General features: G+C 40.1%; 1 protein-coding gene across 1 annotated transcript in view; it reads right to left on the reverse strand.

Moving 5' to 3' along the window:
• The window catches only part of LOC124776460 (aconitate hydratase, mitochondrial-like), a 161,283-nt gene that overhangs the window by 92,194 nt on the left and 54,967 nt on the right, over window positions 1-14,122 (reverse strand). The window contains exon 6 of the mRNA XM_047251469.1: window positions 1,819-1,969. Within this exon, the coding sequence (XP_047107425.1) occupies window positions 1,819-1,969 (151 nt within the window). The remainder of the gene's footprint in view (window positions 1-1,818; window positions 1,970-14,122) is intronic.

Below are 14,122 nucleotides of genomic sequence, written 5' to 3' on the forward strand. Positions count from 1 at the left end.
AGCCCAATTTTATTTGATGTTGCCACTGCAAGACTCTGCAGTTGTACATTACATACATGTACAGAGAGAAATGTGGTACAGCTTTAAATGTCTGGAGAAGCTATGCATCAAGAAGGCTATTTTATTGAATTTGATAGCACCAGCACCCAAAATGACCAGGTCTGAGCGTAATGGCATGCATACACTATGCAAGCATTGTAGTTCTTTCTGCTGATAAGGGCAATGCAGCTCTAATTATGGAGCATGCAGGCTACAATATAAAGATCTGAGCACAACTGGATGAAGGTACTTAATGGAAGTTCCATGCAACCTAACACTGAGAATTATGATAAAGGCATTTGAGCTTTTTAAGCACTCATTATTCCTTCAACCACCCAGACCACCTGCTGCTTACACTCTACCAAGATTCACAAGGATAAAATGCCATTCTGCCTCATAGTATCCACCACTGTTTATTAATGTGCCTACCAAATACTCTTTTGACCTAGTATCTCACTTCTTTAAAATTGACATGGTCGAGCTATTTAGGCACTTCTTATGTCATCTTATTTTCTGTACATTAGTCAGCATTATGATCAGATGAACAGCATTGAAACAGGAAGCCTATTAGCTCTGGCTATTACAAACATTTTTGTGGAGGATTTTGAGGATATTGCCAGAAATGGATGATGCATTTCACTTCCTCATGTCCTCATCCATCGCGAATGCCACAGTGTCTAGAGAAAACCTACACACCAATCTGTACTTGCACCCCATCATCAAACAGCACAGAAGCATACTGTGGTGCAAACACTGACATATTGTGCAAGAATGATATCACATGCTGATAACCCACTCCACACATGCAGCGTTTCAGGTACAACGGTTGCAACAATCACCAAATAAACGAAGTGATCTCAAACAAGAATTACAATAAAAACACCAACATTGAGCAGGAAAAGAAACTTGCTTTTTTTGCTGTTCTGTGGTTTGTGTCATGCAAGATAAGCTGGCTGCTAAAAAGACACAAAATCAAATCAATCTACTATCCTCCATAAAAAATATGACAGTTACTGAGATCAGTTAAAGACTGGCAGGTCTCAGAACACCTGGAGTCTACAAGATACCATTTGATTGTGGCCAGTCTTACATTGGCCAAACAGTACACATTGTAGAACAATGTTGGAAGGAGCATGAGAGATATTACCACAAAAAAATCTGCTTTAGCTGAGCATGCTCTACAAAATGGTCATCAGATCAAATTTGATGAAATCTCTGCTGTGGCTTACACTAATGGCTTCTGGGACTGTGTAATTAAAAAAGCCATCGAAATAAAAAATCAGTGACAACACCCTTACTACACATAGTGGCCTGCAACTGAGAACAGTGTGGGATCCACTCATAGCAAGGCTGAAGTGGTCACATCAAATGCAGAGTCTACATATGCCCTTATATGGGAATACAGGGAACGCCACTTATGTCACAGCATGCAGCTAGGATACATAAGGGCATATGAGCAGCCCCTCTGCAGTCATTCCACTTGACTATGTCTAAGGAGTGCTTGATCAAAAGGTTGTGGGATTTTAACAATTTGATGCAACTGGAACCCTGTAAACATTATATTCTATGGGCCTGCTGTAAAGACTGCTCAAAAGCTAAACACTATTTTACCTTTACATAATTACTGAATATAAATGACAGATTTCATGTGCAGTAATGTCTCGCTACAAATGTATCAATAGTCAAAGAACATTTTACGGTTCGTAATTACCACATGTGAAAGTTCTATCTAGCTTCATTTTGAAAAGGTGTTAGCTACACTGTACGCACCTTACTTACCAGCACATGAAATGGAATCAACTCCAGGACCATAGTACTCCATAATAGCACCTGTACCTCCCTTAACAGAAAGGATTCCAGCGACTTTCAAAATGACATCTTTAGGTGAAGCCCACCCCTTTAGTTTGCCTGTGAGTTTTACACCAATCACCTGCAAATTTCATAGATATTTAGTACATCTTGGAATGAAAAAAGGAATGGATAACTATGGGTTGAGATTCAACTAATGACCATGAGGCCATTGGAGACAGAACTTTAGTCTAGAATGAACAAAAATGAGGAGAGAAGTTCGCCACATCTGTTTCAAAGGAACCAGCCCAGTACTTGTCTAGAGTAATTTAGAAAAAATCATAGAAAACCTAAATCTGAATAGGTATTTGAATGCACACCTCAAAAATCCATCTCCCAGGTTCAGCCTTTTAACCTCTGTGTCACCTTACTTGTTAGTACACCTGGCATCATAACTGTAGGACATGAAATGTTTCAGCGTAGACTGTTTTCCAATGATTTTTGAGCCGTCAGTCTTCTGATTGATTGGCTGTGGCCAGCCACGAATTCCTCCCCTGTGCCAACCTCTTCATCTCAGTGTCACACTTGCAACATATGTCCTCAATTATTTGTTGGGTATGTTCCAATCTCTGTCTTCCTCTACCATTTTTATCTTCTGCAGCTCCCCCTAGTACCATGGAAGTTATTCCTTGAAGTCTTAAAGCATTTCTTATAATTCTGTCCCTTCTTGTCAGTGTTTTCCATATGCTCCTTTCTTTGCTGATTCTGAGAAGAACCTCTCAGTTCTTACCCTATCAGTGAACCTAATTTTCAACATCCTTCTGTAACACCATATCTAAAATGTTTCAATTCTCTTCTGTTCTGGTTTTCCCAATGTTATTGATTTACTACTATAAAATGCTGTGCCCCAAAGATACATTCTCAGAAACTTCTTTCTCAAATTAGGGTCTGTGTTTGATATTAGTTGACTTCTTGTGGCAGGAATGCCCTCTTTGCCTGTGCTACTCTGCTTCCTGTGTCCTCCTTGCTTCGTCCAACATGGGTTATTTTGCTGTTGATGTATCTGAATTCTTCAGCTTCATGGTCACCAATTTTTATGTTAATCAAACAATGGAAAATCCAGGATAAAATGTAACAATATTATGAAAAGGGTAGTTACTACTCACCATATAGTGGAGATGCTGAGTCGCAGATAGGCACAACAGAATGACTGTCAGAAAACAACAGTGACAGTTTTTTGTTGTGCCTATCTGCGACTCAGCATCTCCAGTATATGGTGAGTAGCAACTAACCTTTTCATAATTTTTATGTTAAGTTTCTTGCTATCCTCATTTCTGATAATTCTCGTTACTTCTGCCTTTCTTTGGTTTATGCTCAATCGAGAAAATGGCTCTGAGCACTATGGGATTTAACATCTGAGGTCATCAGTCCCCTAGAACTTAGAACTACTTAAACCTAACTAACCTAAGGACATCACACACATCCATGCTCGAGGCAGGATTCGAATCTGCGACCGTAGCAGTCGCGCAGTTCCGGACTGCAGCGCCTAGAACCACTCGGCCACTAAGGCTGGCACTCAATCCAGATTTTTGTACTCATTAAACTGTTCATTCCATCTTGTAATTCTTCTTTATGTTCACTGAGGATAGCAATGTCATCATCTTATCATTGATAACCTTTTACCCTGTATTTTAATCCCACTCTTGAATCTTTCTTTTATTTCTGTCATTGCTTCTTTCATATGTAGATTGAACAGTAGAGATAAAGTATGGCTCTCCTATCTTACTACCTTTTTAATCTGAACGCTTCATTCTTGGTCTTCTAGTCTTATTGTTCCTGTGATATTGGACACTCGGTTGGCCTTACTTTCAAATGTGTGTGCTGCCAGTTATGCTGCTACATTTCCACAGATGCAGTTGTGGTACAAGGGTGCTGCCATGAATAATTACACCACTATCAATGAAATGCAAGCATTCTCTCTCCGGAGCTCCAGCAATGGGTGTACTTGAGTTCGAAAATCCATGCACTGACCCCTTTTTGTGTGTTTGCCAGTTGAATAACATTTACAGACTTTCTTAGTGGCCAGGGCTCAACATCTTCTGAATAGACATTACAGTGAAGAGAGATTTACAAATATTTTGTATCTGTACAAATTTCTACATTCAGATGTACTATTGGCAAATTGACACTGAAACTAGAACAATGAATTTATGTATTATTTTTACTATTTGTTATTAGATGTAGAATAAATTAATATCTGGGTTTTCTGTTCATTAACGGCATCTGCTCCCTGCTCCTGTATCCACTGGAGAACCACACTGCATGCGAGGAAGTCATAACATTTCCCTCTTGGTTCTTGTTTATACTGTATATTACTTGTCTTTCTGTATAGCTTACTCACATTTTTGTGAGAATTTCGAACATCTTACACCATTTTACACTGTCAAATGCTTTTTCCAGGCCAACAAATCCTATTAATGTGTCTTAATTTGTCTTCAGTCTTGCTTTCTTTATCAAATGTAACGTCAGGACTGGCTCTGCAGTGCCTTTACCTTTCCTGAAGACAGAATGATCATCTAACAGTTCCTCAATCTTCTTTTCCATTCATATGTATATTATACTTGGAAGCAACTTGGATGCCTGTTAACCTGATTGTGTGATAGTTCTCACACTTATCTGCTCTTGCAATCTTCAGAACTGAAGGGTGATATTTTTGTGAAAGTGTGATGGTATGTGCCACCAGCCTCATAGAATCTACACACCAACTTGGTTGCCACTTCCCCCAATGATTTTAGAAATTCCAATGGAATGTTATCTGTCCCTTCTGCCTTGTTTAATCTCAAGTCTTCCAAAGCTCTTTTAAGTTTTGATTCTAATACTGGATTCCCTATTTCTTCCCTATAAACTCCAGTTTCTTCTTCTATCAAATCAACAGACAGTTCCTCCTCCTCATAGAGGCCTTCAATGTACTCTTTTCACATATCTGTTCTCCATTTAACAATGAAATTCCCATTGCATTCTTTATGTTGCCACCGCTGCTTTTAATTTCACCGAAGGCTGTTTTGATTTTTTGTATGCTGAGTCAGTCCTTCTGACAATAATTTCTTTTTCAGTGTCATCATGTCTTTCCTGCAGGTATTTCACCTTGGTTGCTTTGCACTTCCTATTCATTTCATTCCTGAGTGATTTATGTTCCTGTATTCCCGTCTTTCCCTGAAGATTTTTGTACTTCTTTTGTTGAGCAATTGAAGTATTTCATCTGCTACCCAAGGTTTCTTTGCAGTTACCTACTTTGTATCTATATTTTCCTTTCCCATATGTGTGATTGCTCCTTTTAGAAATGTCCATTCCTCATCAACAAAACAGCCTGCTGTCATTTTCTTTAACACATTATCAACATCTTTAGCAAACTTCAAATGCATCTCATCATTTCTCAGTACTTTAGTATCCCACTTCCTTCCACACTGATTCTTGCATATGATTCTCTTAAACTTCAGCCTGCTCTTCATCATTACTAAATTATGATCTGAGTCTAGTACGCATGCTCCTGAGTATGCCTTAGGGTCCAGTATGTGATTTCAGAATCGTGCCTGACCAAGACACAATCCAACTGGAATCTACCCATATCTCCAAGTTTTCGCAGGTGTAGATACTACTCTTGTGATTTTTAGTGGTGTATTTCCTATTACTAATCGAAATTTATTGCTGGACTCAATTCCTCTTTTCCTCTCTCATTCCTAGTACCAAACCCATTGTTTTTGTTGTTCTGGTCTTCAGTCCGGAGACTGGTTTGATGCAGCTACTCTATCCTGTGCAAGCTTCTTCATCTCCCAGTACCTACTGCAACCTACATCCTTCTGAATCTGTTCAGTGTATTCATTTCTTGGTCTCCCTCTACAATTTTTACCCTCCACACTGTCCTTCAATACTAAATCGGTGATCCTTTGATGCCTCAGAACATGTCCTAGCAACTGATCCCTTCTTCTAGTCAAGTTGTACGACAAACTCCTCTTCTTCCCAATTCTGTTCAATACCCCTCCTCATTAGTTATGTGATCTATCCATCTAACCTTCAGCATTCTTCTGTAGCACCACATTTTGAAAGCTTATATTCTCTTCTTGTCCAAACTATTTATCGTCCATGTTTCACTTCCATACATGGCTACACTCCATACAAATACTTTCATAAACGACTTCCGGACACTTAAATCTATATTCAATGTTAACAAATTTCTCTTCTCCAGAAACACTTTCTGTGCCATTGCTAGTCTACATTTTATATCCTCTCTACTTCGACCATCATTAATTATTTTGCTCCCCAAATAGCAAAACTCATTTACTGCTTTAAGTGTCTCATTTTCTAATCTAATACCCTCAGCATCACCCGAGTTAACTCGACTACATTCCATTATCATCGTTTTGCTTTTGTTGATGTTCATCTTGTATCCTCCTTTCAAGACATTGTCCATTCCATTCAACTGCTCTTCCAGGTCTTTTGCTGTCTCTGACAGAATTAGAATGTCATTGGCAAACCTCAAAGATTTTGTTTCTTCTCCATGGATTTTAATTCCTACTCCAAATTTTTCTTTTGTTTCCTTTACTACTTGCTCAATATACAGATTGAATAAAATCGGGGATAGGCTACAACCTTGTCTCACTCCCTTCCCAACCACTGCTTCTCTTTGAAGCTCCTCGACTCTTATAACTGCCATCTGGTTTCTGTACAAATTGTAAATAGCCTTTTGCTCCCTGTATTTTACCCCTGCCACCTTCAGAATTTGAAAGAGAGTATTCCAGTCAACACTGTCCAAAGCTTTCTCTAAGTCTGCAAATGCTGGAAATGTAGGTTTGCCATTCCTTAATCTATCATCTAAGAAAAGTCATAGGGTCAGTATTGCCTCACATGTTCCATTATTTCTATGGAATCCAAACTGATCTTCCCCAAGGTCAGCTTCTACCAGTTTTTCCATTCGTCTGTAAAGAATTCGCGTTATTATTTTGCAGCCATGACTTATTAAACTGATAGTTCGGTAATTTTCACATCTGTCAGCACCTGCTTTCTTTGGGATTGGAATTATTATATTCTTCTTGAAGTCTGAGGTTATTTCACCTGTCTCATACATCTTTCTCACTAGATGCTAGAGTTTTTTAGGCCTGGCTCTCCCAAGGCTGTCAGTACTTCTAATGGAATGTTGTCTACTCCCGGGGCCTTGTTTTGACTTAGGTCTTTCAGTGCTCTGTCAAACTCTTCACACAGTATCATATCCCCCATTTCATTTTCTTCTACATTCTCTTCCATTTCCATAATATTGTCCTCAAGTACATTGCCCTTGTATAGACCCTCTATATACTCCTTCCACCTTTCTCCTTTGCCTTCTTTGCCCAGAACTGGGTTTCCATCTGAGCTCTTGATATTCATACAAGTGGTTCTCTTTTTTCCAAAGGTCTCTTTAATTTTCCTGTAGGCAGTATCTATCTTAGCCCTAGTGATAAATGCCTCTGCATCCTTACATTTGTCTTGTAGCCATTCCTCCTTAGCCATTTTGCACTTCCTGTAGATCTCATTTTTGAGACATTTGTATACCTTTTTGTCTGCTTCATTTACTGCATTTTTATATTTTCTCCTTTCATCAGTTCAATTCAATATACGAGGGCGGTTCAGAAAGTAACCTCTGATTGGTCACAGTGCGGGTTGTGGGGGGAGTAGCAACGCCATCTGTGCGTTCACGCACTCAACAGGTCAGTCGGCATCAAGCCGTGGTCGAAGTGAACGTCGTACCTCCGCTAGTTTAGTTTTTGTGGCAGTTTGAAATGTGTGCTGCAATAGAAAACCCCGCCAAATGTGAAGTGCGTGCTGTCATAAGGTTTTTTACAGCCAAAGGATATTCTGCAGCAGCTATTCATCGTGAGCTTTGTGCCGTGTACGGACCAAGAGTTATGAGTGAAGGAGTTGTCCGTGAATGGGTACGTTTATTTAAAAGTGGACGAGAAAACGTTCATGATGAAGAGAGGAGTGGTAGACCATCATTGGTGACTGACGAACTCGTTCAGACAGTTGATGCAAAAGTTCGTGAAAATCGACGTTTCTCAATGTCGGAGTTGTCTACTGGTTTTCCACAGATTTCTAAGACTCTCTTGTACGAGATAGTGACAGCAAGATTGGGTTACCGTAAGTTCTGTGCACGATGGGTGCCCAAAATTCTTACCGACCACCACAAAACTCAAAGAATGGCCTCTGCATTAGACTTTCTGTCACGTTATGAGGACGAAGGAGAACCATTGTTAAACAGAATCGTGACCGGTGATGAAACCTGGATTAAGTACGTGAACCCTGAGACAAAAGAACAATCAAAGATGTGGGCACATTCAAATTCGCCTACCAAACCAAGAAAAGCCTCGCAAGATTTTTCTGCCAGAAAACTGATGGCAACGGTGTTTTGGGATGCCAAAGGGGTGTTGTTGGTTGAATTCATGGAACGTGGTACGGCCATTAATCAAGACGTGTACTGTGAAACAATAAAAAAGTTACGACGGGCTATACAGAACAAACGTCGTGGTATGCTGACTTCCGGTATCGTTTTTTTGCACGAGAACGCCCGTCCTCACTCTGCTCGCAGAACAACGGCCCTTCTTGAGTCCTTCAAGTGGGACGTTATCAACCATCCACCTTACAGCCCAGACCTGGCGCCAAGTGATTATCACCTCTTCATGCATTTGAAGAAATGGCTCGGGTCACAGCGGTTTGATGACGACGAAGAGCTCAAAGATGCGGTCACAGGCTGGCTCCAGGCACAAGCGGGTGATTTTTATGCAGAAGGAATTTCAAAGCTTGTGAAGAGATACGATAAGTGCCTCAATCGCTATGGAGACTATGTAGAAAAATAGTGCAAAGATGTAGTTGTAAGATGTATATATTAAAATATTTTTATTTAACTTGGTGTATTTTTTTAAATCAACCGGAGGTTACTTTCTGAACGGCCCTCATATCTTCTGTTGTCCAAGGATTTCTATTAGCCCTCGTCTTTTTACCTACTTGATCCTCTGCTGTCTTCACTATTTCATCTATCAAAGCTACCCATTCTTCTTCTACTGTATTTCTTGCCCCCCTTCTTGTTAATCATTCCCTAATGCTCTCTCTGAAACTCTCTACAACCTCTGGTTCTGTCAGTTTATCCAGATCCCATCTCCTTAAATTCCCACCTTTTTGCAGTTTCTTCAGTTTTAATCTGCAGTTCATGACCAATAGATTGTGGTCAGAGTCCACATCTGCCCCTGGAAATGTCTTACAATTTAAAACCTGGTTCCTAAATCTCTGTCTTAACATTATATAATCTAACTGAAACCTTCTAATATCTCCAGGCCTCTTCCATGTTTACAACCTTCTTTCATGATTCTTGAACCAAGTGTTAGCTATGATTAAGTTATATGCTTTGTGCAAAATTCTACCAGGCGGCTTCCTCTTTCACTCCTTACCCCCATTCCATATTCACCTACTATGTTTCCTTCTCTTCCTTTTCCTACTACCGAATTCCAGTCATCCATGAATGTTAAATTTTTGTCTCCCTTCACTATCTCAATAATTTCTTTTATCTCATCACGCATTTCATCAATCTCTTTGTCATCTGTGGAGCTAGTTGGCATATATACTTGTACTACTGTGGTAGGTGTGGGCTTCATATCTATCTTGGCTACAATAATGCGGTCACTATGCTGTTTGTAGCAGCTTACCTGCATTCCAATTTTTTTATTCATTATCAAGCCTTCACCTGCATTACCCCTATTTGATTTTGTATTTATAACCCTGTATTCACCTGACCAGAAGTCTTGTTCCTTCTGCCACCAAACTTCACTAATTCTTACTACATCTAACTTTAACCTATCCCTTTCCCTTTTTAAGTTTTTTAACCTACCTTCCTGATTAAGGGATCTGACATTCCATGCTTCAATCCGTAGAACGCCAATTTTCTTTCTCCTGATAACAACGTCCTCCTGAGTAGTCCCCGCCTGGAGATCTGAATGGGGGACTATTTTACTCCAAAATATTTTACCCAAGAGGACACCATCATCATTTAACCATACAGTAAAGCTGCATGCCCTTGGGAAAAACTACAGCTGTAGTTTCCCCTTGCTTTCAGCCGTTTGCAGTACCAGCACAGCAACGCCGTTTTGGTTAGTGTTACAATGCCAGATCAGTCAATCATCCAGACTGTTGCCCCTGCAACTACTGAAAAGGCTGCTGCCCCTCTTCAGGAACCACACATTTGTCTGGCCTCTCAACAGATGACCCTCTGTTGTGGTTGCACCTACGGTACGGCTATCTGTATCGCTGAAGCATGCAAGTCTCCCCACCAATGGCGAGGTCCATGGTTCATGGGGGGAGCAAGGGGGGGGGGGGGGGGGATCAAAACCATATTCTCCTGTAATTCTTCCTTCTAGCTCTTTCCCTGTAACAACAGTTCCAATCCCCTATGATTATTAAATTTTCATCTCCCTTTACATACTGAATTATTTGTTCAATATCCTCAAATACTTAATCTGTCGCTTCATCTCCTGCAGGCGATGAATACATGTGTACCTGAAGTATTGATGGTGGTGTTGGTTCACTGTTTAATCTAATAAGAACAACTGTATCAGTGAGCTGTTCACAACTCACTCTGTGCCCTGCATTCCTGTTCGTAATGAATCCTACTCCTGTTACACCATTTCTGCCAATCCTTATATTACGCTACATTCATCTGCCAGAAATTTTACTTCTCTGACCTCTACTACATCTAGACTGATCTAGCATACTTGACCCAAAGTACCTCCAGTATCTGTAGCCTTAAAGTGGAATTCAATTTTAATGATCGGGATATAGTTTAACCATAATATGATAAAGCTTTTAAAATACTCGCTGAGCTCTTCTTAATTTGAGCATTTCAAGAAAACATAAAGCAGGAAAAATTAAATAACTGGGACAGTAAAGTGACTTTTCATGCCACACAGGAATTTAGAAAATGCCACCTGTGACAAGAAAAGATAGAAACTAAGTTTATGATTTTTAACCATTAAAGTTTCCTTATCAGGAACTTAGAATAAAGAAAGAAAGAATGAGAGAAAATCAAACAATGGAAAATCCAGGATGGAATAATGACAGTATTATGAAAAGGATGGATTGCTGTTCACCATATAGTGGAGATTTTGACTCGCAGACAGGCACAAGAGCTTTCAGCCAAAAAGCCTACTTCTAAAGTAGAAACACATACACACATTCCAGCAAGCACAATTCACTCACACATGACCATTGTCTGTGGCCACTGAGGTTTGACTGCAAGCAGCTGCACATGCCATGCACTTCACAGTGGTTTGCTTAGTATGGATGTAGATGTAGATGTAGAAAGAGGTACTGATGTAGCGATCTTTGAAGTGGAGGTCAACCTTGAGGAAGATGACTTGTGGGGCTGAGGAGGACCAGCTGAAATAAGTGGGGGAGAAGATGTTGAGGTTCAGGAGGAATGTGGATAGGATTACCTCACCCTCAGTCCAGATCACACAGGTGTCATCAATGAATCTGTACCAGGTTATGGGCTGGGTTTCTGGTTGGTTAGGAGAAATTCCTCTAGATGGCCCATGAATAAGTTGACAAAGGATAATGCCATGTAGGTGTCCATTGTTGTACTGTGGATCTGTTTCTAGGTCACGCCTTCAAAGATAAAGTAACTGTGGATGAGGATATAGTTGGTCATGGTGACCAGGAAAGGGGTTGTAGGTTTGGTTTTAAGGTAAATTTATTGAAGGAATTTGACAGGAAAAGTAATCCAGACATGCTGTTAGGTATTAATAATTTAGTATCAATGATACATTTTTGTACCCAAGTTTATAGCAGAACTCTTATATGTGAACATAGACCTTCCGAGCACACACTGCTAATAAAATCTTCTCAGGCTTCCATCCAGATGGATACACTGAAATTCTGTGATATTTCAATGACTGCCTCTCTCATCATCTTCTGGAGAGGTATTGAGATTGTGGGGGTGCCCCATATATATGCCTGAGCAGAATTGCAGTCTCTACTCACCCCTTCGCCCAGGTGTGGGGTCTGGTGACCTGTGGTCGGGGAGCTTGGACCACAGACAACATCTAGGCCATGTTTCAAACGTGAAAAAAAATAAGGACATGCTTGGCTCTGTAATGGACAAATTACAATTGCAAATATCCAGTATATATCAATATCTTGCAACACTGTGCGGAACGCATTAGATGCATATGTCTGGGGCATAAAGATACATCAGTGGCAGAATCCAGCCTCAATGAGGAACATACTTTTGAACTTGATAAAAAAAAAAAAATATTGTGCCGAGCTAGTGGCCCTTGGGAGAGTATCATCAAACAATGTACTGAGATAAGGCTCCATGACAGTCTCAGCACTAGGGATGAGGGCTGTCAGCTATGTTTGGCATGATACCCTGCACTAACAACTTCACACCAAGAATGAAGCCCGCAGTTGATGCTTCACAAGTCTGGGCAAGATGGAATGCAGCATGATCAAATTGCAGTCTGTGCTCCACACCACTGGTTGCCAGACCCTGCACCTGGAGGAAAGGGTGACGAGAGGCGTCCACCACTCAGGTATACACATGGGACACCCACACAATCTCTACAATTTTGCAGACAATGATGAGAATGATACTCAATGAAATGTCACAGAATTCTGATGGATGGAAGTTTGAGAAGATTTTATCGGTATTAGTCTTCTATACAAGATCTGTTCAAAAAATTCTGAAACATTCCTAATTTTGTGCCAATGGTGTGTTGAAGGGAACTGTGGCTGACATGCCTGCAGATGCCTGTGTTTAATATATAACTGCCAGAAGTTTCATTGTCGTATGTCCGTTGGTTATTGTTCAGTACTGTATTGAATAGAACGTTGTGTTGCACAGTTTGCGAATTTCGAGCGAGATGGCAGAGTTAGAGGGGTGACGTGTCTGTAATAAATTGTGCATGAAACTCAAGAAAACCTTTACGGAGGCACACCAAAAGATGCACAAAACCTACGGTGATGCATGCTTAAGCCATACTCGGTGTTATGAGTGGTTCACATGGTTTAAATATGGCTGGATAGAAGTTAAAGATGACTGTTATTCAGGACACCCTTCAAAGTCTACTAATGACACTCATGTCAAGAATGTCAATGAAATTGTGTGTGCCAATTGAAGACTGACAGTCTGAGAGATTCCAGAAGAGTGTAACATTTCATTGTATTGCCACCAAGCTCATCCCACAGCTCATTAGAAAAGACCAGAGAGACCTTCACCTCACAATCTGTGAAGAGCTTTTAGATCACACAAATGAGAATAATATGTTCCTTAAGAGAGAGACAAAGGTTCAGTCTTTACATTGGGTCGGGAAAGGTTCTCCAAGACCAAAAAAATGCTCAACAATTCAGGTCAAATGTCAAACCCATGCTGATAATTTTCTTTGACTTTGAAAGGATTGGCTCATCATGAATTCGTGCCACAGGGACAAGCTGTTAATCAATGGTACTATCGGGACGTATTGTGATGCCTGCGAGAAAACATGAGAAGGAAATGGCCTGGAATGTGGTGAGACAATTCATGGCTCTTGCATCGTCATAAAGCACCCACACATTCATCACTATTGGTGCATGACTATTGCACAAAAAATGAAACCACTGCCTCACCTTCTGAACTCTCCAGACCTGGCCCCTGTGGACTTTTTTCTATTTCCAAAGTTGAAAGCACCATTGAACGGATGAAGATTTGCAACGATAGACAAGATGAAAGAAAATTCAGAGACGGCACTTCGCACGATCCAGCAAGAGGCATATCAAGACCACTTCCAAAAGTGGGAACAATATTGGGAGCAGTTTATCAATTGTGGAGGAGAGTATTTCGAAGGAGAGCATGCAAAATAAGTAAAAGGTGAGTATAGAAAAATTTTGTGGACAAAGTTCTGTAATTTTCTGAATGGACCTTGTATAATGTAGTCACACAATATGAGGAAGTTATACAAATGCATTTCTTGTGGTAAAGGAAATCATAATGCACAGTCACTCACACAACTTAGCTCCATGCACTATTCAAAAACACTAAAAAAAACAGTGAGGCTAATTAATGTCAAAACTATTTGAAATTTTTAAGAAATCTTAAAAGGTGGGATGATGATTTACAATGAGCCTGATGCTAGCAGTAAATTCAACATATTTCTTAATGAGTTTCTATTAATTTTTTAAATTAGTTTCCCTGAAAAGATGAATGAATGTAATAATGGCAAGTCATTAAAGAAATTTGAATAAT

This window comes from Schistocerca piceifrons, chromosome 2 (assembly GCF_021461385.2).
Source record: "Schistocerca piceifrons isolate TAMUIC-IGC-003096 chromosome 2, iqSchPice1.1, whole genome shotgun sequence".
Classification (NCBI taxonomy): Eukaryota; Metazoa; Arthropoda; class Insecta; order Orthoptera; family Acrididae; genus Schistocerca; species Schistocerca piceifrons.